General features: G+C 40.4%; 5 protein-coding genes across 6 annotated transcripts in view; 3 read left to right on the forward strand and 2 right to left on the reverse strand.

Moving 5' to 3' along the window:
* The window catches only part of psmb5 (proteasome 20S subunit beta 5), a gene marked incomplete at its 5' end in the record, with an annotated part of 7,140 nt that extends 4,075 nt beyond the window's left edge, over positions 1 to 3,065 (reverse strand). Inside the window, one exon of the mRNA XM_034887404.1 lies at positions 2,787 to 3,065. Coding sequence (XP_034743295.1) covers positions 2,787 to 3,065 — 279 coding nt within the window. The remainder of the gene's footprint in view (positions 1 to 2,786) is intronic.
* Positions 3,066 to 3,726: 661 nt separating this feature from the next.
* Positions 3,727 to 4,851, reverse strand: LOC117954468 (proteasome subunit beta type-11-like). Its single transcript, XM_034888306.1, has one exon. It carries the CDS (start codon positions 4,801 to 4,803, stop codon positions 3,841 to 3,843), a length of 963 nt encoding a protein of 320 aa, XP_034744197.1. The 5' UTR covers positions 4,804 to 4,851; the 3' UTR covers positions 3,727 to 3,840.
* Positions 4,852 to 5,743: 892 nt separating this feature from the next.
* prmt5 (protein arginine methyltransferase 5) lies at positions 5,744 to 12,173 on the forward strand. Its single transcript, XM_034888303.1, has 16 exons — positions 5,744 to 5,948; positions 6,270 to 6,388; positions 6,828 to 6,913; positions 7,099 to 7,233; positions 7,344 to 7,456; positions 7,584 to 7,633; positions 7,740 to 7,903; positions 7,983 to 8,144; positions 9,106 to 9,183; positions 9,608 to 9,666; positions 10,451 to 10,573; positions 10,747 to 10,922; positions 11,153 to 11,356; positions 11,605 to 11,715; positions 11,794 to 11,858; positions 11,972 to 12,173. Exons 1-16 carry the CDS (start codon positions 5,815 to 5,817, stop codon positions 12,122 to 12,124), a joined length of 1,932 nt encoding a protein of 643 aa, XP_034744194.1. The 5' UTR covers positions 5,744 to 5,814; the 3' UTR covers positions 12,125 to 12,173.
* A 1,849-nt stretch (positions 12,174 to 14,022) lies between these two features.
* slc7a8b (solute carrier family 7 member 8b) lies at positions 14,023 to 23,252 on the forward strand. 2 transcript variants are annotated; one of them, XM_034888305.1, is made up of 13 exons: positions 14,023 to 14,049; positions 14,507 to 14,596; positions 14,639 to 14,762; positions 16,454 to 16,658; positions 17,196 to 17,347; positions 19,051 to 19,176; positions 20,210 to 20,363; positions 20,758 to 20,881; positions 21,116 to 21,219; positions 21,691 to 21,787; positions 21,908 to 22,057; positions 22,453 to 22,630; positions 23,124 to 23,252. In XM_034888305.1, exons 2-13 carry the CDS (start codon positions 14,561 to 14,563, stop codon positions 23,240 to 23,242), a joined length of 1,569 nt encoding a protein of 522 aa, XP_034744196.1. In that variant the 5' UTR covers positions 14,023 to 14,049; positions 14,507 to 14,560; the 3' UTR covers positions 23,243 to 23,252. The 2 variants fall into 2 exon arrangements, with proteins under 2 accessions (XP_034744196.1, XP_034744195.1); XM_034888304.1 differs by lacking the exon at positions 14,023 to 14,049 and having other exon boundaries at positions 14,467 to 14,596.
* A 2,321-nt stretch (positions 23,253 to 25,573) lies between these two features.
* ap1g2 (adaptor related protein complex 1 subunit gamma 2) overlaps positions 25,574 to 26,209 on the forward strand; it is a 15,200-nt gene continuing 14,564 nt past the window's right edge. Inside the window, exon 1 of the mRNA XM_034888142.1 lies at positions 25,574 to 25,814. Coding sequence (XP_034744033.1) covers positions 25,781 to 25,814 — 34 coding nt within the window. The 5' untranslated portion in view covers positions 25,574 to 25,780. The remainder of the gene's footprint in view (positions 25,815 to 26,209) is intronic.

Genomic DNA, 26,209 nt, shown 5'->3' on the forward strand with positions numbered 1-26,209 from the left:
TACAGCAGGAGGGGAATCCACACGGAACAGTCAATGATGGATCAGTGATCAGTATGTACAGTTTAACTACCTATAAGCTACCTCTCATTCCTGTCTAGATAAAGTAGAAATGTGCCGCTGCTTTACAACCATCAGAGAGATCCAATATATGGTTCTGCTATGCCTCTGCCTGAAAGCTGCTGGATAAGGAGGAGGACCTTTTCTCCTACCTCCAAAATCCTCTATCACTGAAGTGACAGTCAACACAGCAGTGTCGTACTAAAGTGAAGACAAGAGATTTTGCAAGTCAGAGGGAGATGTCTGCTGGGGGAGGTTTTCATCAACTACCCGCCCCCTTCCACTCAGGGATTAAGGGATACAGTTGGCATTATTCTATCTTTTCTTTTCATCAACAAATCCCCTGAAGAGACCAAAACCAACTGCAGGGATGTGGTTCTGTATTAATAAAACTCAGTTTGCTTGTTTGACAGAGTGAGAGGGAAAAGCTGGCTGTTTTGTCATTGTAACGAAAGCATGTGCCACACAAATGCAATAGTATGGATCTTTTATGTGTTTTAATAGTTTTTGGACAACAATGGTGTTTGGTGGTGGAGTGGTGTCAGTAGAGAGAAAAACCAAACCAATCGGTGCTGCCTGCATGGTGTTATCCTCCTGCTAGAGTTAGCAGCCAACAGGCTTGAACAGGTCACGTTTGAAATGTGTTTTTAGCGACTAAACATGTTCAAATAGTCATTACAAGTGCCTACCCATGGGCAGTGGTTCCTTCTGAGTGAACACAGTGAATCTGACTGCAGTAGCTGTGACAGAAAGGAGTATGTGCACTGGCTGAATTAACAACTTTTATGCCTTTCTGTCACATCTACTGCAGTCAAATTTGCTGTGTTCACTTTGAAGGAATAACTGCACATGGCTAGGCACTTGTAATTACATCTTGAGCCTGTTTAGAGGCTAAAACAAGCTTATAACGTGCCCTGCTTACGCCTGTTGGGTGCTAAATCTAGCAGGAGGATAACACGGTGTAGGCAGCACAGATTGTTTTCATTTTTCTCTCTACTGAGCACTCCAAAATATACAAAAAAAACAGAGCTATGTGTTGAAATTGACCGGAATTCTCCGTTAATGTAAGGCTATGGAATCTGTCCTAAAGTCTTTTCAACTTGTTGATTAAAAAATGACTGTACCAACCTATTCTTTCAGTGGAATTTAAACACACATGGACTCACTTTAAATCATCTTGTACACCTTGTCTAAAATCTTCCCAGAACAAATAAGAAATGTGCCTTGAACTTTTTAGAAACCCCATTTCCTTTCCTTTTTATATTAAATTTTGCTTTAGGAGACCCTACTTTGTTTTTTAATCTCTCTTACTACATCCAATGAGAAATTTCACAACAGTGTTTTTGTGAGATAGTGTGGTGTTTTACTGTTTTTAGTTTTTGAATAATGATACCAATATTTTTCATACATGCGTCTTCAAGTTTAACGTTATTTTAATGACTTACAAGACATTAAATGGTATGACGCCGCAATACATTTCAGATGTTTATCCCCATAAGACGCGGCTCATACTTTGACATTCTGAGACAGGGGCCTTCTATCTATCACATGCTCTCGATAGAGCTTTTGAGATAAGAGTCCCCCTGAGGAAATAAGGCAGTCTGAGTCAGTGGCATCTTTCACAGCTAAGCTTAAAACATTCTTTTATCGCACTGCCTTCCCTGATTTCACCTGATTCTAGTTTTCTAATGTACAGGTTTTTTTTCTATATTAAATTTGTATGTTGCTCTTTTAATACTTTAAATTTGGTCATTGCTGTGTTTAGAATTTTTGTGAAGCCCTTTGTTTTGATAAGTGCATTATAAGTAGAGACATAATTAATATAATTTCTAAGGAAACCAAATATTAAACATTTTGCCATCAGAATGTTATGTCTGGTTCTGATATTTAGATAATCTGGTATGGAAACCCATGTCTTAATTAACATAAAGTATGACAGTAAAATTAAGAAGTGAAAAAAGAAACTAAAAAAGGTGAAAACTTGTATATGCACTTCCTTTATACCATAGATGTTACAAACAGCTGCCAGGAAATATCATCACTGAAAACATCAACAACTTGCATTTTTTACAAGATTTTGGCCTATTAGCTAGATCATTTGGTGTACAGTTAAATGGCATAAACAGTTTATTTGGGTTAAAAGAAAATTGTACCAAAATGCCAAATTGATGAGCAAATTTAATGATGCTGTACAATAGCTTCTATCTAACCAATTGTGATTTCAATCGCCAGTTCCCTTTGGACGTAATATGATAACCTTGATTTAAAGACAACTTTAATATATTTAACGTTAACTGTTACGATCCAAAAAGAACCAGACAAAAACCATGTTTGGATAACGTGACTGCACAAAAGCGGTTTACTATTATCTTGTTTCCCATTCAAATAAAGCCGAATGGCTGTAGCTATGTCACTTATGACACCAGCACTTTAGTAACGTTACTGCCAAGGCCACAAATAACGATGACCTGCTCATGTTTACCGAGTCGGTTTTGAAGCCAGTAACGACTAACGCTAATCGTTAACGTTATGTGAACATCTGCAATGAGAAAGCAGTTTGTAGCCATGCTAACATTCGAGATGTAGCGCTAGCTAGCATTATGTAGCTAAACCGTCAAGCATGATGTAACTAGAGTCTAAATTAATTATTAAACGCCTTTTTGACAGCTAAACAATTCGACAGATTTATACAACACCAGCTAGCTACAATAAGCTACTAATGAACTTACTTTAAATGCTAAGGTTGTGGTTCCATGCAGGAACTCAATTTTTCTTTCGACGCCATCCTCGTCTCCGGCACACAGCGGGTTTTTAACGGAAAAACTGAGACCGTCTCCCGGCGTGGCATCAAACCCCAGACCGCTCTGTCCAGGCCCACAACCAAAACCAAAAGGTTGACTATTTTCAAATGAAAAATTCGCACAATCACTGTTCAACACACTAGCAAGAGCCATCTTTGAAATTGTCTGATGAGCGATGAACTTCCGCCTGGTATTAGTGCGAAAGTTTATTTAGTCATGGTTAGTCCCACAGCGCCACCTGTGTTTGTGGCGGAAGAAGGTAACAATATCAAGATTTCAAGGCTACTAGCCTACCATTTGAAAGAGTAGTATTAGCCTACTAGGACTTCTATTGTGTAGTGCCTGCATGGGCGATTTTAGTCCCTTTTTAGGTGGGCTCAAGCACCCCTACATTTCATCCAACCCCCCTAAAAATCATAATTCAAGTGAGAGTTTGACATAGGAGAAACAATTACAGATTCAAAGTGCTTGTGTTGCTGAGTCTTAATCTATCCAGCTAATCTGTCAGAGGGAGAGCATGAGGGTGGTTATGAATTTTAACGTTGGTAGTCCCCAGAGAAAGAGAAGAAGTTGGTAATTTCATGGCGGAGTTTAGAACCCAAATTGAAACGTAAGCAACTAAAATTGCTGAATGTTAGAACGTTGTGTCAAATTGGTCATTATTACTGTGACTTGTAAAGTGTCAGGTTTAGTTCCATCATTATGTATATAGTGTCAAAAACGTCAACTGATGCTCAGATATTATCGGCTAATGAAATTACTGATTTAGCATGATTTACCACTTTTGCATGGCACTGTATCCGTGTCACTCTCTTATTAGGGGTGGACCCCCCTCTAAAGGTCTGATCCTAGAATCACACCTGAGTACATGCATTTAGTAGAGATTTATTCTAGCTAGGTGACAAAATTGGATTAACTGAGGTGACTGACTTTACACTATTTTTAATCTTTAGCACCCCTGAAACACCACCAATTTTTTTCTTCATCCCAAAGCATCTAATTCGGTCCCTCTTTTTCTTTCCTGAGCTATCTTTGTCCTCCTCTCCATGTCTCTATAATATTCCTCTTTCAAGTCCTCTCTCTTTCTTTGGCTCCATCCCTGGGCTGTAATGTGGAAGATGTCCACGTTGTTTCCTGAGTAGGCGTCCCTGTGAGTGGCCCTGAACACTGCTTCTCTTGCCAAGGAGATGGCCTCTTCTTTACTCAGGCTCCACCTTAGCTCTCTATCCAGGACCCCATAAGCATAAGGAGAGCCTGAGCCCACAGAAAAGGTGTCTCCCTGCAGTCGGGCGCCATCACTGCACACATATATCAGCTTTGGGCCTCTGTTAGAGGATGCAGAATGTGCCATCGCAGTGACATCCTGTCTTCTTACAACAGCCGAGGAGCTATAATCAGTAATAAAGGATGAGTCTTCTGACTTCTTCACACAGTCAGTGTTACCTGCTTCCTTATCCCAGCCACACAATGTCAGGGCCACACACACATCAGTCCCTTTAAAGGGGTGCAGCATAAATGAAAGGAGCTTGGCAGTGCCACATATTGAAAGGCAACGTCTGTGCCGCAGTTGGTAGAGTCTGATCTCTCTGGCCAGAATTCTCTCCCACAGCATGCAATCTGCACCGCTACCAGAGGAGGTGACCACTAAATGGGAGTGAATAGGGGTAATCTTGTGAACAGCTGGACCCTCGACACGTCCCCCAGCACTGGCACGTGAGTCTGCAGCTGCAATGACCCCACCTTGGTAGATGAAACCCAAGGTTGTTGTCCCATGCGACAGAGGGAAAGGCCTGCTGACTGTCACTGAATGGTTGGATGGGGGAAAATGGAGTGAAGGTCTGGGGTTGAAAGGGTCAGAGTTTGGCAATGTTGGTATGAAGAATTGGATTGGGATCCCACTATTTCTCCCAATTTTCTTTAGTCTCTTCAATCCAAAGTCAGTCATACTAAAAGATCTGTCCGTATCTTCGAAATGAGAGGCAGGAAACCACTTGCAATGAACAGGAGTGTCTTCAAAGCCACAAATGTCTTCCAAAGCCATAATAAAGCAGACACAGATTCTTGATCAGAAAATCCAGAAAATCAAAAAGTACTACTTAAACACAAATTAAACCAGAGCCCATCTTTGTCGTAAGCCCTTTGCATAAACCTCATAAATCTCACTAGGTTTTGTAATGGTAACTGCTGACATCTTCTCTCACGTTCTCATCTAACATATAGTCTGAAAAGTTGTTACCCTTTTATAGCCCTCCCAAATATGACATTTTGGCCTAATCTCAAAACAATTTAAGTTGACATAAGTGATATTTTATCTCACCTGTTGTGAAAGTAATATCAAGCGAAGCCCTATTTTTGCAAACTGTTCATGTTTTTTTGCTGAGTGACAGAGTCATCTTTCTAGTTGTGTGCATGTTCATACATGTCTTTTTCATCTTTTTCAAGCATCAACCACCAACAGCAGGATCCTCTGACAAATGCTGTGTCTAGAATATGGCCCAGAGACAACAAAATTAGTTATAGAAGAAAAAATTATTCTGACAATAGATTCTACATACTGTTACGTAATTTATTTAGAAAATAAAAATGACAATTTTTTTAATTGACAGAGAATATTGTAGAATCTGTTTTTGTTGACAAAGCAATAATACACCCTATAACCACATAAACAATAGAGCAAGGAAAAAACAATAGTTAAGAAGAATATAAAAACAGCTAAAATAGAATAAGACAGGTAGCCTAAATGCCAGTAGAAGAAAAGGTTATGGCATACACAACCACTTCAATATTCACAAACTAAAAACCGTGGATGCACAGTTATCGCGGTAATCTACGGGAAATGCAACTGATGTACTTGCAAAGCCATTTTGGGTCTTCATCATCTCGAGTGACATATTGAGCATGCACGTCCTTGCAGATCCAAGATGGCGTCAGTTTCTTCGTAAACCGGAGCTCCCAGATGGTCCCAGTCATAGCCATTCAGTCGGCTGAAATCATGGCGTCCGGCAGTACGGGGAGCAGAGTGTCTTGCGGGAGAGATTTAAATTGTGTGCCGGAGGTAGCAGACACTTTAGCTGCGGTCGCCAAACTTGGGTGAGGAGAGTGCTACACCCTGCAAGTTTTTATTTGGTCGAAGTGAGCTTACAAGAGAAACGCGCTGTTTTGCTAGCACGAAGCGCGTGTGTGGGTCTGCTAGCATAATGGCAGTGCGTGATGCTTGCTAAGCTAGCCGGTGAATTATCAGCACGTGCCCAATCACAACGATGCTTGATACTAGTGTGAAGTGTTTGTTATACTCATATGGGTTATGCTGTTAGTAGTAAGTGACTTGGCTAAACAGTTTTGCGTTTCACCTCTACTTGACATTATAAATCATCAATATTAAAGTGATGCCCCTTTTCCTTTGGTGCGCAGGTTTGACTTCCTGTGCATGCCCCTGTTCCACTCGAGGTTCAGGAGAGAGTTTGAGTTGGAGCCCGCTAAATCCCGAGCCGGTGCCCATACCCGATCAGACCTGCTGCTGTGCGGAAGAGGTTTGTCTTTTTACCCTCTCATCTTCTATCATATCAGGCATTAGTCGTCATTAACTTATTTTACGCTCCCTGTAAAATAAGAGAACTATACCCCCTAGATGCTCCACAGACACAATAAATCACTTAGATCGTAGTTTTATGACATAGTTCAAGCTACAGATATCAATGTATCAAAAGTGGATTAATTGAATTGTTCATTATTTATGTGACTTGCTGGCTGTTTAGCTTGTCCCCACTCATCAGTCAATTGCAGCAGGTGTATAAATAAAATGTTAGCTTCAGCTTTTTTTTTTTTTTGTCACTTGGTTCGCAAAACATGTGGCCAATAATATTGGTGTGTTATTATTGAGATCTTAGATGACTCAAGGGATTGATAAGACACTGTAATAAGTCAGTTGAGCGTTTTCTTTTTTTTAACTATCCATTTTGCTTTCTCTAGATTGGAATACTCTTATTGTTGGAAAGCTCTCTCCATGGATCGACGCAGATTCAGAAATCGAGACAGAGCGCAGAAACTCAGAGGCTGTAAGCTCCTCCACTTGGACAATTTCTTTGATGTACAGTTTGAATATTTATGCTTAAAAGGATCTTTGATGCCAAAATGTCATGGCATGAGTGAAGTTATCTTGTCCAGCCTCTCATGTCAACCCCTCTGAATCTGTCTCCTTGTATTATCCCGTCATTCTGTCATTTCCTGTGTTTCTCTCCAGGCTTTGGCACAGGAGTTGAACTTCTCAGCTTACCTGGGTCTGCCTGTCTTCATGATCCCTCTAAAGGGCCCTCACTGTGCCAATTTAGCCCGTGTGCTGCTAAACCACATCCACACTGGACACCACACCTCAAATGTAAGACACAGTATTAACAAACTCTACATGCAGTTATAGATTGTTTTTTGTCTAGCAGAGAAGTCAGACAGCTGAATTTATCAATGTTGTTGTCCCCTGTGTCTGATTAGTTCTGGATACGTGTCCCGCTGATGGCATCAGAGGACATGCGGGAAGATCTGATTGAGAATGAACCAAGCACTTGCATCGAAGATGCAAGTGTTGATGAAAAGACCTGGGGCTGGTTAGTTTCACAGCGGCCCACTTCCTGAGCAGTCTGGTGCTGTCTGTATGCTAAAAAACTTGTCTTTGTCATTGATTTCCTATAGAAATCTTGACTCATTTTGTTTCCTTGCCTCTGCTCCTTTTAGGTGGCACTCATTCAGAACCCTTTGTGACTACAACAAGAGGGTCTGTCTCGGTAAGAGAGCATGCTGTGAAGCACCAGCCTGGGCAAAGTCAATGCCTTAAGAAATAATTATGGTTGTGCCTGCTACTGATAATTTACTTTTTTTGTATTCCTGAAGCTATTGAAGTTGCAGCGGACATGCCGTCAGACGCTGTGATTGATAAGTGGCTTGGGGAACCTATCAAAGCAGCCATTCTTCCCACTAGTATATTCCTAACTAATAAGAAGGGCTTCCCAGTTCTGTCAAAAGCCCATCAGAGAATAATCTTCAGTCTTTTCAAGGTAAAGTTCCACATTCAGGTGAAATTAATCAGCATCCAAATGCAGAAGTACTTTAATTAATAACAATCTATTTTCTCAGTTGGAGGCCCAGTTCATCTTCACAGGCACCAGTCGCCACACCGAGAAGGACTTCCGGTCCTACCTGCAGTACCTGGAATACCTTAACCAGAACCGACCTGCACCCAATGCTTATGAGCTCTTCGCCAAGGGCTATGAAGACTACCTGCAGTCTCCGCTCCAGGTAAGGAAGTGCTCATGGTGTTTCCCCACAGTATTTAGTGAGACTGGTGGGGGGGACCTTGGACCCTCTATGGGGTCCAGAGGCATGCTACCCTGGAATAAAATACAACACTTTGAGAGTTAAATGCAAATAATCTGGTGCACTTTGACTCCTGGCTCAATCTATGAAGAACTCTGATCTTAAAAACAATGTTGTGCTGTAGTAAACGGTTTAATTAGAAACACACTGGTTGTATAGATATGAATGAGGATGACACGTCAAAAGTCACACCCACAATTGGCATTGTCTAATGGTCAAAATACAATCGTCTGAAGTATGCTGGTGTTATCATTGTCTACAGCACCTCGTGTTTATAAATGTAGAGATTTAAAAATGTTATTTTGAGCCTGTAATCAGTCAGATGTCCTAAAATAAAATATCAGCTATTATCAGAAATTATGAAGCAAATTTATTTTACACATCACCTCAAGTATTTAAAAAAAGTAGTTATTTCAAGATGCACAAATGTGAGACTTTAATTCTGGCAATTCTCCAAAATGTATACAGTAAAATGCTTAATTTATATTTAAAAAAAAGTCTGTATATATTCTTGAGTTTTCCTTAATTTCAGTCATTGGTAGGATTTTCTTTTAACCCCAAATCAATTAATAAAGTATTTCCCCTCACAATTTAGTGGGATTTCTTCATTTATAAGAGACACATGTAACATTTTTTACTACATCCTGTGAATCTAATCCAATTAATCCTGTTTCCAAACGCATGTATTTAGCAATTATTCTGAAAACGGACACAGTCATGTGTGTCCTGGGATTTTCCCCTGTGTTTTAAGATAGCGTCACTCACAACTCCGTGGTCAAAACAGCCTCCGCTAAAGTTGTAGACACACAGGTGGAGCGGAAGTTTTATATTTTGAACCTATTTGAGGATGTAAACTGAAGGTATTTTTTCTCCTTTCTTTTAGCCACTCATGGACAACCTGGAGTCTCAGACATATGAAGTGTTTGAGAAGGATCCTATTAAATATTCCCAGTACCAACAGGTAAGAACATCAAACCCTGAAGTCAGCCATTCACATCACACACATCTCTCACATTTATGTTGTACATTTGGAAACAGCACCTACACTGTGTGCGTTTAAATCTTTAAGTTGAAGGCTCATTGTGTAGCTTACTCTGGAGTGTTTCAGGATTTATAGATGACCTGTTGGTTTGGTAGCAGATTCAAGACCTGTATGAATGGTAGCATAGTTACACTAGCTATCTTGGCAATTCTCACGCTAAGCTTACTTTTTAAAATATTTAATTTGCTCTACAGTCAGTGTTTATGATTTTAACTGAAGGGAGAGCAGTACGGACAGGACAGATTTGTCACTTGTGTAGCGCTCTCGCACCATTTGTTTTAGTTTGAAGTTTGGGTTAGATGAAACCCACAAGATACTGACGCTATTTTTTCCTTGTCCACAGGCTGTATATAAATGTCTACTTGACAGAGTTCCAGAGGAGCAGAAAGACACCAACGTTCAGTGAGTATCTGTACCCAAATCTGCACATTAACAATATAGTTTGAATTCTTAAGTTGCTGTTAGTGTCTGGAAAGTGATTCACACCTTGAGATTTCATTTTGCACACTCTACTAGAGGGTGAAACGGGAATCAATTGTCGCTCCCATCCCGAGCCCACGAAAGTACTCCCGTCATATCCCAATCACGTGACTGCCCCAAAAAAATCCTGTTCCAAAATGGAAATCCTGTAAAATTGACTCCTGTGTCCATGGTCAAGGTAATCCTGCAGGAAGTCCCAATAAATTTGTCACACTTTACACCTGATAAAGCTCCATATAAATATAGTGTACTGTAGTTGAACAGGGAGATACTAAAGCCACATCCACAAACAGTTTTAATTTTAATAAATTATGTATACTTTATTAATCCCACAAGGGGGAATTATAATTCACACTCTGTTATTACACACAGGCCTGAATTGCTCACACATGCTCATAACCTATACATGCACCAAATGGAGAGATGTCAGAGTGAAGGGGCTGCCCATGGAAGGCGCCCTGAGCAGTTGGGGTTTCGGTAAAAACGCAAATCTTTTGCTATGTTTACGCCTGGCGTCTACACTACTCCAGTGTTTTTCGAGTCCCTAAAATGGATACATTTTGGAAACTTTGCTGACACCATTTTAGTTTGAAAACTCTGGGGTTTCTTTTTAGTCTTGAGACCTTTGGCAAATGATAACGCAGACACCCAGTTTTACTCCCTGATTGGGTCGTCCGGCGGTCTCAAAAATGTCTCTTTCTCACAGGGTGTTGATGGTGTTGGGAGCAGGTAGGGGTCCCCTGGTCAATGCTTCTCTGCGCGCTGCAAGACAAGCCGACAGGAAGCTAAAGGTGTACGCTGTGGAGAAAAACCCCAATGCTGTAATCACGTAAGTGGAATATATGTCAAAGCTCATGTCTGTGCAAAAGTGGGGGGAAATATTCACAGGCAAATACTGTTGTCATCTGAATACATCCAAATCAATTTGTAGAGCCCAGACATTTTGAAATGCTGGTGGTATTGATTCTATGCACAACCATTTGAACTGTTCATATTTGTTAGGCTGGAGAATTGGCGCTTTGAGGAATGGGGTGAACAGGTGACAGTGGTTTCATGTGACATGCGAGATTGGGCAGCACCTGAGAAAGCTGACATCATCGTCAGCGAGCTGCTGGGATCATTTGGTGACAACGAACTTTCTCCTGAGTGCTTAGATGGAGCCCAGCACTTTCTCAAAGGTACCTCAGCGGTGTGGTTAAAGTGAACTACCTTGGTTTCCCTTTTTTAGACTATCAACTACATAGGTAGATTCTGTAAATGCAGAGTCATTGAATGCAGAGCATCCTCGGTTGTTTGCCACATTAAACCTAAGGGGAAAGCATTTGTCATCCTCCATTACCTTCCATGCTTCCTTGCATCTCAAATCACTTTCTCTTTCCTCCTTTCTTTGTCTGGTCTTGTCACTCAGATGATGGAGTGAGCATCCCCTGTTCCTACACGTCCTTCCTAGCTCCCCTGTCCTCCTCCAAGCTTTACAATGAAGTGCGGGGTTGCCGGGAACGTGACAAGGACCCAGAGTGCCATTTTGAGACGCCCTACGTGGTGCGCCTCCACAACTTCCACCAGTTGGCTGACCCCAAAGCGTGCTTCACCTTCAGACACCCCACAACAGGTAGACACAAACACACTAGACACAAACACACTAAACTCAAACTATTGTTCTGCTACTTGTATTCGTACTGTACACTGCACTAAAATAGAATTTGTACAGTCCATTGATACAATCTTTTTATAACCTAATGTCTTAATGTAACTTAATTTCACTTCTACTTAACATTTTTTATTTATGTCTTATTGTAGATAAGTTATTTACTGTATTGACTTGTTCTTTGAAAATGTTGACCACACATCTTTTTTCAGATATGAACAATAACCGGTACCAGTGCCTCAGATTCTCAGTGGGTTGTAACTCTGTGCTCCATGGTTTTGCTGGCTACTTTGAGACCACTCTGTACAAAGATGTCACCCTCAGTAAGTCCTTTTTATAAAGAGCATGTTATGCTAAGATTAAATCTGAATCTTAATGTTCATATTGTGTGTTTGTGGCAGGTATAAAACCAGATACGCATTCACCTGGAATGTTCTCCTGGTTCCCCATCCTCTTCCCCCTAAAAGTAAGTTAAGCAGCCAGTCAATAAAACACTTTGGCCTCATAAATGTAACAGTATACATCATTATATTCACAAATTAATTAAATTAATTAATTAATCCTTCTTCCGTCAAATAGCAACCCATCCTTATATCCCGGGATGATGATGTCACAGTGCGATTCTGGCGCTGTAACAACGGGAAGAAGGTGTGGTATGAATGGGCCGTGACCGAGCCCTCCTGCTCCGCCATCCATAATCCAGCAGGACGCTCCTACACAATCGGCCTGTGAAGATGACTCATCAGCACGCCCGCCAACACACATACACACACGTTTCTGTTAAATCTGGTGGCAGTTAAAGGCTCTTTTTATAAACGCATATAAAACCTGAACTTGTAATGCAAATCCACTAGTGTGCATCTGGGTTTTAAAATCACCCGGCAATGAAGAAGTTGATTGGACGAACCAGTTTTTGAGAAGTCTAACACCTGCACACACAGTGTATTATTGCTGTGCCACTGGCTCATCATGGTCAGGTCAAACGCCTCGCCACTGGTTTATATTTAATGTGTTTTTTCTGTTCTGAGCAGGTGTTGCAGATATACATGTACACTTGATCCAACAGAACCTTTGCCTTATGAAACACATTCCTTACCAATACTTTCATACTGATAAAAACACAATTCTCAACACAAGAGGGTCGGAGGAAGGTTAGGATCAGTTCACATACCATGATGGGGGGGGGAGGGGCTGGGCTGTCCCTTCATACCTTTTTGTTGCTTTGTTTCTGTATGTTTAAACAATGTTAATAAAAACAACACTGTAATGTTCTCCATATTCTCTGTACTTTCTTTGGCACCACCATCCTCAGATCAGAATGTAAATGTTTGTAAATAATTCAATAATTTTAGAGCTGTAAGGAGTTGTCCAGTAGACTGCACCCTCAAAAGATGATCTCCTGGACCACAAGAAATCAAAATTGACAGTATACTCCCCTCCTCTAACCTAATGGGATGTAGTAGACCAATGGAGTGACAACTTGGAGGTCTGTTATAAATTTACTTTGCTGCGGTGGTAGTTCTACTGAGATAGTTTAGTTATCTCAGGGGCCTTGTTCCACAGCACTTCTAGATCTATATTTGAAACAATTAGTGTATGTATTTCTGCATCAGGGCCTGGTCAAAATCATTTTAACTAAAAGCAGTATAATATGCACTTTAATCACAGCTGACAGTGATCCGGCTCAATGTGATGGTTTGCCAGCATGAGCGTTTCTGGAGCCTGACACCACTTCCTGACACATCCCCCTCCCCCCCACCCCCCAAATCCTGCTGACACATAAGTCCTTTAAAGCTTGATATATTCTTAAGGTGATAATAGGCTGACTCTGTAATTGTCTTAATGTGGCTGTTAAAATTCAGGTCAGACTCCATGACGACACCAAGATTTCTGTTTTTTTTTGGTTCTTTTTAACCTGGTTGTTTGAAGCTGAGCGCAGACTGTCAATCATTCTTCTTTTGCTCCAAAAACAGGAAGTGTAGGCCTACAAACACCCCGTCAGGTCTTATCATGCTTCTTTCATGGGTTTGGACTGGGAAACTGGGATCAAAAAGTAAGTGTTGTGTTTTTTTTTGCCTGCTTAAGCAATTTTGGAAGAAAATGCAGACAGACTCATCAATGTAAGATCCTACACTGTGTTTAGCGTACTTAAATGTATGCAAGCAATTGCAGCAAGTTGATAAGCTTACACGTTAAAGTAACCATAAGCTATAATTTGACCTAATTTTTAAGAAACTGTTGGTTAGACACCTTATTTAGTGTTCAGTTGAGCTACATAGGGCAATCCCAAAACTGGTGCATGTAGGCTAGGACTGTCCTGAACCCTCATCTGAAACAAGCAGTATTTTGCATGTTTGTAATGTGTTTGAAGTTCTACATCAATTTCTCTTTTTTTTACATTAAGCTTATTAAAGTCTTCTGTAGTTGTTTCTGGTGATTCTTCAGATTGTGTACAATGTCAATGGCAAAAACGGAGCTGAGGGTCAGAAGGCGGGGCGTGAGACGTGTTGACAATTTGGGCTGCGATTGGTGTAAAAGAACCAGCGTTTCTATTTATCGAGGCTGTCAGTTGGAGGTCTTGTGTTACCAAGGCTAACCTACAGGAGTGATGCCCAGCATGAAGTCCGTCCGGGGTTCGAGTCACAGCTGCTGAAAAGGTCGGTCCTCATTTGCCGAATTGTTGTGCATAACCTACAGCAAAACAAAGACCACGTGCTCAGTGCTGATGTGTTAAGTGTACAGTCTTGTCTGTTACACAGGAAACAAACTCGGGTTGTTCCTTCCGCAAGACGTGTGAATGGTGAATTCGAACTCCACATATGGCTCTACGAATTTTCAATCCATCGTTAGGATACTTCTCATTTTGCTTAACAAACTCAAACTATTTAGTCGGCTTGTGGTAACTAGCTAAACATGCTGTTCATCTTGCCGCCCTTCGAAGTATTAATTCTAGTTTCTAATTTTAGCACGGGCCTAGTGTAACGAAAACTGCCCTCGAGCATTTTTGAACTTGTAATTTAACATCTAAAAGTGGAAAAAGGAGCACACTTGTTGAGGCCATTTTTAACTGATGAGTTGTGGATGTGTTAAAAAAAACTTCTGTATTTTTGGTAGGCTTTGTAGGGAGGCTGCCCACAAAAGAGGGGGCACGCTGAACAGGACTTTAGGATGACCGTGGGTCCGAGGAAGCGCAGCAGCGGCGGGGGCGGCGTGGGGGGCAGCGGCGGCGGGGGCGGCAGCGGTGGCGGCGGGGGCAGTCACTCGGAGCTCCATGTCTCCCACTCGGGTGTGTGGAAAGATGCAGGAGGAAACTCTGGGGTGGCTCTGAAAAAACAGATTGGCCTAGTCAGTGCCTGTGCCATTATAATCGGTGAGTATACATGGGATGTAGCCTAAGTGTTAGTATCACCCCCACGCAGTGAAGCTCCCACAAGATTGTAAGAAAACACAATTTTCTGAAGTTAATAATTAATTTCATATAACAGTTGAGTAAGTGGCTGTAAACCGAAAGCGCGACACTCAGATCCACACACACACACACACACACACACACACACACACACACACACACACACACACACACACACACATAAATAAACCTGCTTTGTGGGCCTACCTCCCATACATGCAGAGAAAAAAAAGAAATGTCAATAAAAAGCAATCCCACTAATGATGGTATCCAATATTAAAGACCAAATTTCCCATCCCCATCTTAAGCATGGTTGGGTGGTTGCTTTTATTGACAAGAAGCAGCCTCAGTATGATGGATGGATTTTAATGAGTAAATAAGTGTCATCTGAAGAATAACGTTCACCTGTATTGTTAGTCAAATTAACATGATACACATATTTAAAAAGTAAAAGGTAACATTAACCAAATTTGATCAACAAAAAAGACAGCCATATTAATTTTACAATTTAATCCTTCAAAAATTATATAATCCTTGTAACGGTCTCTGTTCCTAAACTTGCTGCGTTGGATTTCAAGTGTTTAATTTTAGTCACTGGTGCATAATTGCTTTTAATCCAAGCCTAACAGCCCATACATCCAGTAAGTGACAACTGAAGTTGTTTTCCTAGAAGTTGTCGCCACACATTCAAAACTGCACAATGTGGCAAGTACTCCTCGGGACATGGGATACCTGTTCAGCCAGTCCCAAGTGCAGGATCAGGCCGCTAAAAAATCATATTATAGCGCTTGAAACAATAATAATATGAACGAGTAGTGTGTGCCATGCACAGAAAATCCACTGTGGACCAGGGCTAGACTGAGCAGCAGCCCAGAAGAAACCCACACAAAGTCCAAGGTAATTCTGTATCAGATGCAAAACATGAGCCCTACAGGAAATGGGGAATTTTGTGACAGGAAGTTGTATTGTTCCCTTTATAGTCTGAAATCAGTTTGAGTGCCTTTTAAGCTTGTTTTCATGCTGTTTGATGAGCATAATATATGCAATGTTATGCATCTTTTATACAGAAGATGTGTGACATTTTACCATTGTCATCCTATACCATTGGTAAAGAGAGAGCCATAAAAATGAGTCAAGTGAGTGAGATGTTAAATTTGCTAGCCTGAGATCCTCAGGCAGGGAGTTCCACAGCTGAGGGCCCCCAGACAGCAAAAACAGCCCAGTCACCTTTTGTTGGCAATTTGAGATCTTGCAACCTTTAGTAGGGCCCTGCCAGAGGATCTCAAGCAGCGGTCCGGCTCATATGGAATTCGCAAATCACATAAATAGGCAGGGGCCAAAGCCTTAAGGGCTTTAAAAACAAGCAGTAAAATCTTAACTCAATTCGAAAACTAACAGGTAACCAGTGCAGGGAAACAATAATTGCTGTGATGTGGTCACTTCTCTTAATGCTAGTTAAGTACGGATAATCTTTTCTACTCCGCAGAGAAAAGAAATTACCTGATCTTGGTTAACTGTCTCTTCAAGATCAGGTCATTTATTTTCTGTAAAAAAAAATAAAAAATCTAGCATTGATATGCCTGAGCATTCAACCCTGTGTCTGTCTGATTTTTGGTTCTTAACCTGTCTTCTTTTTTCCGCCCCTCACTCAGGCAACATCATTGGATCAGGGATTTTTGTGAGTCCAAAGGGGGTCCTGGAGAATGCTAGCTCCGTGGGTGTGGCCCTCATTGTGTGGGTTACCACTGGAGTTATCACAGCCATTGGTGCTCTCTGCTATGCAGAGTTAGGTGTGACCATTCCCAAGTCAGGGGGAGACTATTCCTATGTCAAGGACATCTTTGGAGGATTGGCAGGGTGAGAACAAAATGCTATTTATCGGACTATCAGATTAAAGCCCCTATGTGTAAAATTTAAAAATCTGATTTAGATGACTGAGTGGAAAAGCCAATCAAATGCCACAGGTGAGCCTCTACATAAATTGGAAGCGACACTGAGTAAAGTGTTGAAACAATGCATACTGTACCAAGTTAACTAGGATTTTCTCATTGGGGGGGAGACCTGTTTTAATTAAATAGAACTTGCTGTCAACCCCGTCTCCATCCCTCCTCCACAACCATGCTCACCATATAATTAAATCCTCTCTAATGTATTGTGTTCTGTATTCCCAGCATCCCAGAATGTCACTGACCCAGTTTCAGTCATTACTCTTGTCTTTATCAACAATGCCCCAGTGCATTTCTATAATGCCCTTCGCTAATATGCTTAACTTCCTTTTTCCAATTACGTTTTGCGGTAACGAGAGCTGGCATGCTCTCACACTGCTGAGCTGTTGACTGTGGTGTGTGTGGTATGTTGCTATGTCTCAGTAACTCCCACTCTTGTTGTCTGCAGGTTTCTGCGTCTGTGGATTGCAGTGTTGGTTATTTACCCCACTAACCAGGCTGTGATTGCTCTCACTTTTTCAAACTACGTCCTGCAGCCCATCTTCCCCTCCTGCCTCCCCCCAGAGAGCGGCTTACGCTTGCTGGCTGGTGTCTGCCTGAGTAAGTCATACATTTAAACTGATGATTAAATGGCTATTTGTTCCGGCTAGTGCATTAACAGATACAGATCATGACACAGCATTAAAAGCCCACTTTAAAGAATAATTTCAGACATGGTAAATGTATTGTATTCTGTCAAAACTCTTCTCAAAGATGCGCAACTCTGTCAAAAGAAACCCTTATAAGTGGCAGATTTAATTGTTTGTTAGTGTGTTCTAGAGGCAGTGAATGAGGTTGTGCAAAAACTATTTTGCTTGTCAGCAAATGCACACCAAATGCAGCACTCCCAAGAGTACATCCCAGCTTGTAAAACAGTTTTATAATGTCTTGTGTGACTGGAGGAGCTTTTTCAACTCTGAAAAAATAATTAAAGTTAAATAATTTGAGTAATCTCAGTAAGCTCGAGCTTAATGACAAGCTGGGTACAAATTGTGAACAATGAGCCTGCGTTGCAAACTGAATTTTAATGTACCAGGTAACAAAATATGCTGTATTAATAATTCATCAGTTTCATTATGTGCTGTATAGGAGTTTGATCAATACTAGTTACAGGATACAAACAGGATATCCTTGCCTATGCTGCATTGATATTTTTTGCAATGACAATGTCCGTCCATCTGTCTGTCGGCCAACCATTGTGGTCCAGGCTGAAATATCTCAAAAACAATGTAAATAATTAGGATGATCACATTCACAATGAATTGGCATTCTAAACTAATGTGTTTTCGCATTTGGCTTCAAGTACAGCCTTACAACATTGCTAGCATGGCTGTAGACTCTTGGGAACTTGTGAGTGACAAATTAAACAAGTCATAATAGAGCAATACTAAATTGCTGGAGTCTACCTTAATGTGTACAAGTATTAAAGCAAACTGTTTTTACCCTGCCTGTTAAATTGAAACACTGTTTTGTGTTTTTAAGATTGGTCATACAAATGCTTTTTTGCTAGTTTTTGCTGGTGTTTTCTTATAGTTCTACTGGAGCAGGCTTTAATTTAGGTGAAAAGGCGGAATCCATAGTAACACTTGTTCCAAAGTGTCCAAAGCAACGTTTGGACTAGGTTCACATGTGTTCCAAACACATTGTCAGAATACAAATAACTGTCTTGTCACCACATTGTCCATACAATAGTAGGTGGTACCCAACCTTAGTTAGAAATTGCAAAAACAAAACTTATCAAATGTAATTTTCGCAACCCATAATCTCCTCCAGTGATTCCCAGTTAGAACCTACTGAATTTAAGATGTATCTTATCTGGACACTAGTTTGTTGTACCCTAGTATTTCAACCACAAGACAAGCTTTTCTGTAGTTCACTACTGCCGATCTTGAAGATAAGTCATAAAGGTTTGAATTCATTAAATTAGACCAATCTATTAAAATGGGACAAAATGACTTAAGGTCAAACAAATATTTAACATGGAGGGAAAAACTCCAATACAATTTGATGAATGATATGACTGAAGTTATAGATGCTTTGCAATACTGTAATGTTTTTGCACAGGATTTTTGCATTATACATTCACCTGTTTCCGTGGCTGGATGAAATTCACTACTGGAGTTGCATGCTTGTGTCAATTTTTTTACATTTTTAGATTGCAGCATATTATTTGTAGGAACATTTGTATGTTAGTGGAATGAAACAATTGTATCCCTTGCATGACAACAGATATCATTCTAACTTTTCTCTTGTTGTCCCTGTAGTGTTGTTGACATGGGTGAACTGCTACAGTGTGCGCTGGGCCACATGCGTCCAAGATATCTTCACCGCTGGCAAGCTTTTTGCCTTGGGTCTCATCATAGTCATGGGTGCTGTCCAAATATGCAAAGGTATTGTTCGCTCTGTCTGTCTCTTTCTTGGAGGGGTTATTTTTGCCGATTCTAATGTCACATGATTGCTGGATATACCAAGCAAACTTTTCTTCACGTTCCTGTAGCAGCAGCAGATAGCTGACAGGAACAACGCAACTGTTGTGTTGATTAAGGTTGGGGGGGGGGGGTCGCGAAAAGGGCCGCAGGTCATGGTCATAGCTGGCCTGCTGCATTGAGGAGTGAACCTCTAAATATGGGCGCCTGCTCTACCAACTGAGCTATCCAGAAATGGCAGTTTTGATCCGACACACCCTGGTTTTGGTTAAAGTGTAGGCCTACTGCTAACACAAATAACATTGCCGTCGCCAAAGTACTCCTGTGAATCAAATCCATACTTAATACTTATCAACATGCAATATCGTTGACAAAAAAGACAACAATAAAATCTCTCTCTCTCTCTGCACACACACACACACACACAGTCCAGTTCTGGTGGTTGATTAACGTAGATATGTGCTGATTAGCTCTCATAACGGGCCAGGTGGGTAACTCACTGTCATGAGGCAACTGTCTGATTAGGTACTCAACATTTTCATTGTGATGTTTAGTGATTATATTCTAACTCTGAGGTAGACGTAGCGTTCACTGTAAGTCAGTAGTAGGCTATACAGTGCATATGAAGTGGTTTGGCGTCCCATGGGATTTGTGATTCAAACCTGATAGAAGGAATAAATTCCCTCATAGCACTTTATAACACACACACATCTGACCCATTATGTGATCTGGTATTAACAGAAATATGTCTTTTGTAGATGAAATATGTAGTTAACACATTAAACTTCTGCAACTATAATAAAAAGCCAGGAAGGAATTGCGTATAATATGCAATAATCACAACAGAAAGATTTTTTATTTTTTTTTCTTCTTAAAAACCTTGTAGAAGTATGTTGTGTCTGGTGACCTCTGCTGCTCAGATTGTGGTAGTAAATAAGTAGCTCTCGTGAAGTTGGACTTAATTTCAATGTAACTGGACGTGTGATTTTGTTCCCAGGTCACTATTACTGGCTGGAGCCAGCACACGCCTTTGAGACCTTCCGAGACTATGATGTCGGTCAGATAGCTTTGTCCTTCTTACAAGGCTCCTTTGCTTATGGAGGCTGGAACTTCCTCAACTACGTCACAGAGGAGTTGGTTGATCCATACAGGTAACATGCACATTTGAAAGAGCAATACAAAATACATGAAAAGATTAAAAATGTTTTGTGCTGTTAAGATTATTAAAAAAAATGGTTGTATAAAGACATCTTTACCAAAACAAGAAATTAAACCATGATAGGTTAAGATTTAAGCAATGATTGAATTTTGATTGAACTTCCAGAGTTTTTACTTGATATAAGTACCAAATGCATCACACACACACACACACAAAAAATATATATATTTTTTTAAAGGCAAGAATTATATGTATTTTTTTGGAGGTAAATAAGAAATGTTTCACTTGTCGAATTTAAGGTTAGTGATGTTTTTCTGTGGCAACATCAAACTTCACAGAAATGGTTAATGTACCATGAACCGCAATCTGGTCTCCCATCCTCCCAGGAATCTACCACGTGCGATCTTCATCTCTATCCCCGTGGTCACCTTCGTTTATGTGTTTGCCAACGTGGCGTACATCACAGCCATGAGCCCGCAGGAGCTGCTGGCCTCTAACGCTGTGGCAGTGGTGAGAAAATGGACCAACAGTAACTTGTACTGTAGAGATGCATACAGCTAGAAGCGTGTTAGTCTTTGTAACCACATTGATCACCTGACCCATGTTCCTCATTGTAACATAAAGCTTGTAATGCTGAGTCTTGTCGCCCTTTTGCTCTCCATTTTAAAATGTCTTGATTAGTGGCTGTTATGAAAGTATGTGTACTTGTTGTCTCCTCTTCTCTACTCCTAATATTTCTCCCAGACATTTGGAGAGAAATTGCTAGGAGTTATGTCATGGATTATGCCCATCTCTGTTGCGCTCTCCACCTTCGGGGGGGTCAATGGCTCCCTCTTCACGTCATCGCGGTCAGTTTCCCCCCCCCCTCCCTCTTTTCTGTCCTGCACTTCTCATTACAGCTTTTGCAGTTGCCATGTTTTTTTCAGTTTTGTTTAATTCCCATGCCGATATTTTAGCCCAATACCCGTAGATGTACAGGGAGACACTGTGAGCAGGGTGAAAATGAGAAGCTAAACAGGAATAAAATGCATGAGCATTGTAAATGCTCATCTCTAGGGCCACAAGCTGGATTTCAGGTTGTAGGGTAAGAGACGGAATAGAAAGTCGCATTCCTCTAGGAACATATTTGACTCTGGTAAGATGACCCCACTTTACCAATAACGCAGTCCAAAGTACTGCAGCCATTGTACTCCTGTTTTGGTCCATGTATGAACCTGAACTGTGTGTTTCCTGAGCTCTCAGCTGGCAAGTGCACACGTTTAGCACGCACCAGCAGGCTCTGCTGTCAGCACTGAACGGTTTTTGGTTCCGTCTCTCAGGCTGTTTTTTGCCGGAGCGAGGGAAGGTCATCTCCCACGTCTGCTGGCCATGATCCACGTCACACGCTGCACTCCTATCCCAGCTTTACTGTTTACTGTGAGTCAAAAGAATAACAAAAAAAACAAAACAATATCTACCGTTTGTCCTTTTGTGTGCGCTTTTTCCTCAACTTGCAGAAATGATAATATCCCCCCCCCCCCCTCTCACCACATTCAGTTGATTTCAACTCTGCTGATGTTGTGCACCAGTGACATTTACACCCTCATAAACTATGTGGGTTTCATCAACTACCTCTTCTATGGGGTCACTGTTGCGGGGCAGATTGTGCTGCGCATCAAAGAGCCCGACCTGCATCGACCCATCAAGGTAAAGTCACACACGCGTTTTGGTTTGCCACCATTTATACTAACAATCAAGTGGAAGGGCATAGTAACAACACAAGAGTTTAAAACCATTTTGGTCCCTGTATATTTTCAATGAATACTACACTATACATACAGTATACTTAATATGGCTCAGCCCATGGAAGGCTACAGAGCTGACTTTTAGGCCAAGCTTGTAATGTGTTGCTAATTCTGGTTCATAACCAACAATCCAATTTCACAAATCTTTTGATATTGACTCTGCACTGACTGCCTTACGAAAGGTATTGAAAATGTGTCTTAAATGTATTAATAATTGTTTAATAGATAAAACCACATGTGATTTTAAACTTTTCTTTCACTCTTCTCTTTTGCAACCCTCTCTCCCTCATCCTCCAGGTGAGCCTGGTGTGGCCAGTGATCTATTTGCTGTTCTGGGCCTTCCTGCTGGTCTTTTCCCTTTACTCTGAGCCAGTCGTCTGTGGTATTGGTCTGGCAATTATGATGTCTGGTGTCCCTGTATATTTCCTGGGAGTCTACTGGGAAAACAAGCCGCAGTGTTGTGATTTTACTATTGGTAAGGCAACGTCCGCGTGTCTTGGATAAAAGATGCCAGGTCTTGAATTCAAAAATGTTGTTTCAACTTTGAGATGCTTGCAAATGTGAGTCTGTCCCATGGACTGTAAAAATAAGTTCTGTCCAGTTCAAAAGTGAATTGTGTAAAATTTGGTTTAGTATTAAACACATGGGTTAAGAGGTTAAAGTACACAGATATTCAGTTTTACATTTGTCAGCATTAAAGGGGACCCTGCTTCACTTGTTATTGGGCAATTTAAATACGATTTCACTTAAGTATTTTTCAAATAAAAGGAAATATGCTATAGATATAATTGTACCTTCTATAAAGTAGAGAATTCCTTTCAAAAGTGAACCCAGCTCCAGTGGAGAGCATGGAAATAAAATGGTATTTTAATCCGGATACATATCAACAAGTGTAAATAAGAAATTTCCCCATGAACCGTTAACTCTAATATCAAAGAGTTTTTCTTTGTCCCTTTCCCAACTATCAGGTAAACTGACTCATCTGTGCCAAAAGCTCTGTTTGGTGGTCTATCCAGTCATGAAGGACAACGTGGAGCCCCATGGGCCTCAAAACAAAGATGGAGAGGACGAGCCTTCAAACGTCTGATGTGCATAAAAAAACGGACAATGTCTCACTTTTTTTGGAGGAAAAGGCACTTGGAGAAAACTCAGAAAACGTAGCATCCATATTCACTTGTTTTACAACACTGGACTTTCTAGCCCATTTCAATGTGTAGCTAGGGAACAAATGTTTGGGATGAATTATGTCTTACATTATGAATGAATGAAACACTGAAGTATTGACATTTGACACTTTTTCACAGTAGAATTTAAACATTGTCCTTTTGTTTTGTCTTTTATGGTTTGCTGTTTGGGTCTCTGAAGTAGTGTTTTTTTTTTTTTTGTGGATATTTTTATATGCACGTTGTATGTATTGTTCAAGCTCTGTGTTTATAATCTCACCCTATTCTAGTCACACTAAAATGACAATTTCCAGATGGTTTAATGGGTTTTATTCTTATTGGACTCAAACTTTATTTACCCAATAGTATAAATGATTCATGATATTATTGATTCAAATATTTTCCCTTTTATTGCGGAAATGGCTTTAAAGAATTAAGATCAGCTTTCCCTTGCACTTAGATCTCCAGATCTCTCGGTTGCTGATGGATTATGTTTTCCTTTGTAAAAAATTTCTCTTAAGATGAAGTGCTTTCTGTTTTCCAAAGAAGTAGTAAAAAATGAACTGTCCACATGCATGAAGAGAGGTAACATCAAAACACAGCTGTATTGGTTTTCATTTATTAATCAATAGAAAGCTCATGGTAGAAAATCCAATTTCCCAAAGTGCGTTTGCGATGCATGTTTGGCATATGGTGACCATCTACCTAATGACTAAAGAGCTTGTGATTTTTCTCCTGAATCACCTGAATTATGTTTGACATCTTTTGGTATCTGTTAAATGATACTGGGGTGCCTAATTTTCTTAATGTATTTTATTGTGCTGTAAACGGACGTGGTGGTATTGGTACTGTGCTCCCCTCATTAATGTTTCATCCACCTGTTGGAACACCTGACGTAGAAGAGGCGGAGTCTATGCACAATGAGCGATCAAATTGCGGAAGTCAGGGGCGGCTATGACAAGCCTAGCTGGGTCAAGATGTCACTTTGCCCTAAATACGAAAGGAAATACATGAATGTGCCTTCAAATAAAAGCCTGAAACCTTTTTTTTTACTCAAATGTTACATTAATTGGAGATTGTTGGTGGAGAACTTCTAATTCATGCAGCCTATAGGTCACATATTAACTTGCTTATATTTATACACTAGTAAGATTTTGTTAACCACTGTAAACAACTATAATTTTTCAATGCAATGTAAAGATAATGATACACAGAAAGCCTAAAGCTTTTGGGAACTTTGGTCTGTGGAGGACTGGGGCAGCACACTTTGCTAGTTTAGTTATCCATTATTAATTTAGCAATTTGTAGTCTGCAGTTCCCTGTTATCACTATTTATGGTGAGTAGTACAATTAGACTAAGTCACTATCACTTTAAAGGTATGAGAGGAAATAATTAGGGTATATGTAGACTCCTTTAAATATGTATATTTCTTATTACAATATAATATGAGATATAATATACAGGATGCAACTTGCCTTTGCCATGACAACACAACACAAGTAATCATTTGGATGTAGACCATGAGATGCCGTGAAAGGCCTGAAAGAAGCTAGTTAGTGGACCTCAAAAGTGTAGAGAATTTAAAGCAGGGTTTAGACATTCGAGTAGGGTGATTAATAGGAAAGAACATAAAGTTGAACAATTAAATTAGTATTGTAAATGTTGATAGAATAGTGTATAATAGTTTTTGTATCAAGCCAGACATTTCTCAGGCAGGTGGAGTTCTGCTCTGGAGGAGTTAAATTCATGACCTCAATATTTCTGAATTCCTAACTATAGCCTTGGCTCGTTTCCAAAAGGTTTCCAAATAAACACATACCAGCGAGGCCGCTACAACAACACACTACAATGCCCTACAACTTGCAAAGGCTACTTAAAAGACATGTCCCCACAATTGTGACTAACCTGATTAACCCTGTGCTTTTTTGCTCTGACACGTCTAATGTCACATAGTAACAAGTAGAGGATGCATTCCTGAAGCATCAAATCCAGCCAATTCCTTTAAGCGTTGTCAGATTTTAACCGAAATAAATATGTTATCATATTATAAATGCATTCATTGTGTATGTTTTATTTTGAAAGGTGTGGCAGGAAGTCGTGTGATTATGTTTGGCTCTTTTGACACTACATGGATACACAATATTTGGGTTTCCAGCCAACTAACTACTGCCGTGTAGGCTATTGGAGGGGGCTTGGTTGAACCGGTTCACTTTTTAAATACTGGCGACTCTCTGTACAGTGTAGAGGTACGTTGTTATTTTGGAGGTTATATCATTCACATAAACAGACTGCCATGCTAACTTAGCTAGCTCTTTAGCTCGACAGCCTCTCACTGAGCAGGCTTGACAGCATCTACAAGGTTAGCTGTGTTCGGTCACTTGGCTAGCCTGTGCTTCGTTTCACTGACCATCATCATCGACTCGGGGAGTGTCATTCTAACTTGAATATATTTAATACTTGAATGTATTTTTACAACGTTAATGAGTTATATAGAGGTAGGTAATTGACAGCAACTTTCTATTAAGCCAGCTCTAGGAGTAAATTGCGCTATCTACCACAGTATGTCACCAGGACCGGCAGTCAGTTTAACAGACTTGAAACGTAGTTGAAGTTGTTTGAACTATGTATGAAATAGCCACATAAGGTGTGTGTTTTAGAGACAGAACAGTTCTTCTAAAGATATAGTTACTAAAGATGTAGTTATTATAACGTTAGTACAGTTTTGTCATTGCATTAACGTTACACGCACCTGGAGGCTTTTCAGATACAGGAAGTGAAACTAACCACAGTAAAACTGCATAGTAAAGTAATTTGTTCTCTGTTAATATTCTGCTATTATTTAACATAACACCACATGCACGCACATAAAACACACACACACACACACACA

Source organism: Etheostoma cragini, chromosome 12 (genome assembly GCF_013103735.1).
Source record: "Etheostoma cragini isolate CJK2018 chromosome 12, CSU_Ecrag_1.0, whole genome shotgun sequence".
NCBI lineage: Eukaryota > Metazoa > Chordata > Actinopteri > Perciformes > Percidae > Etheostoma > Etheostoma cragini.

Coding starts and splice junctions, on each gene's coding strand:
- slc7a8b (XM_034888305.1), top strand. CDS start 14,561: ATGACCGTGGGTCCGAGGAAGCGCAGCAGCGGCGGG. Junction 14,763..16,453: donor TGCCTGTGCCATTATAATCG/GTGAGTATACAT, acceptor CCCCTCACTCAG/GCAACATCATTGGATCAGGG. Junction 22,058..22,452: donor ACCTGCATCGACCCATCAAG/GTAAAGTCACAC, acceptor CTCATCCTCCAG/GTGAGCCTGGTGTGGCCAGT.
- prmt5 (XM_034888303.1), top strand. CDS start 5,815: ATGGTCCCAGTCATAGCCATTCAGTCGGCTGAAATCATGGCGTCCGGC. Junction 7,634..7,739: donor CAACAAGAGGGTCTGTCTCG/GTAAGAGAGCAT, acceptor GTATTCCTGAAG/CTATTGAAGTTGCAGCGGAC. Junction 11,357..11,604: donor CTTCAGACACCCCACAACAG/GTAGACACAAAC, acceptor ATCTTTTTTCAG/ATATGAACAATAACCGGTAC.
- LOC117954468 (XM_034888306.1), bottom strand. CDS start 4,803: ATGACTGACTTTGGATTGAAGAGACTAAAGAAAATTGGGAGAAATAGT.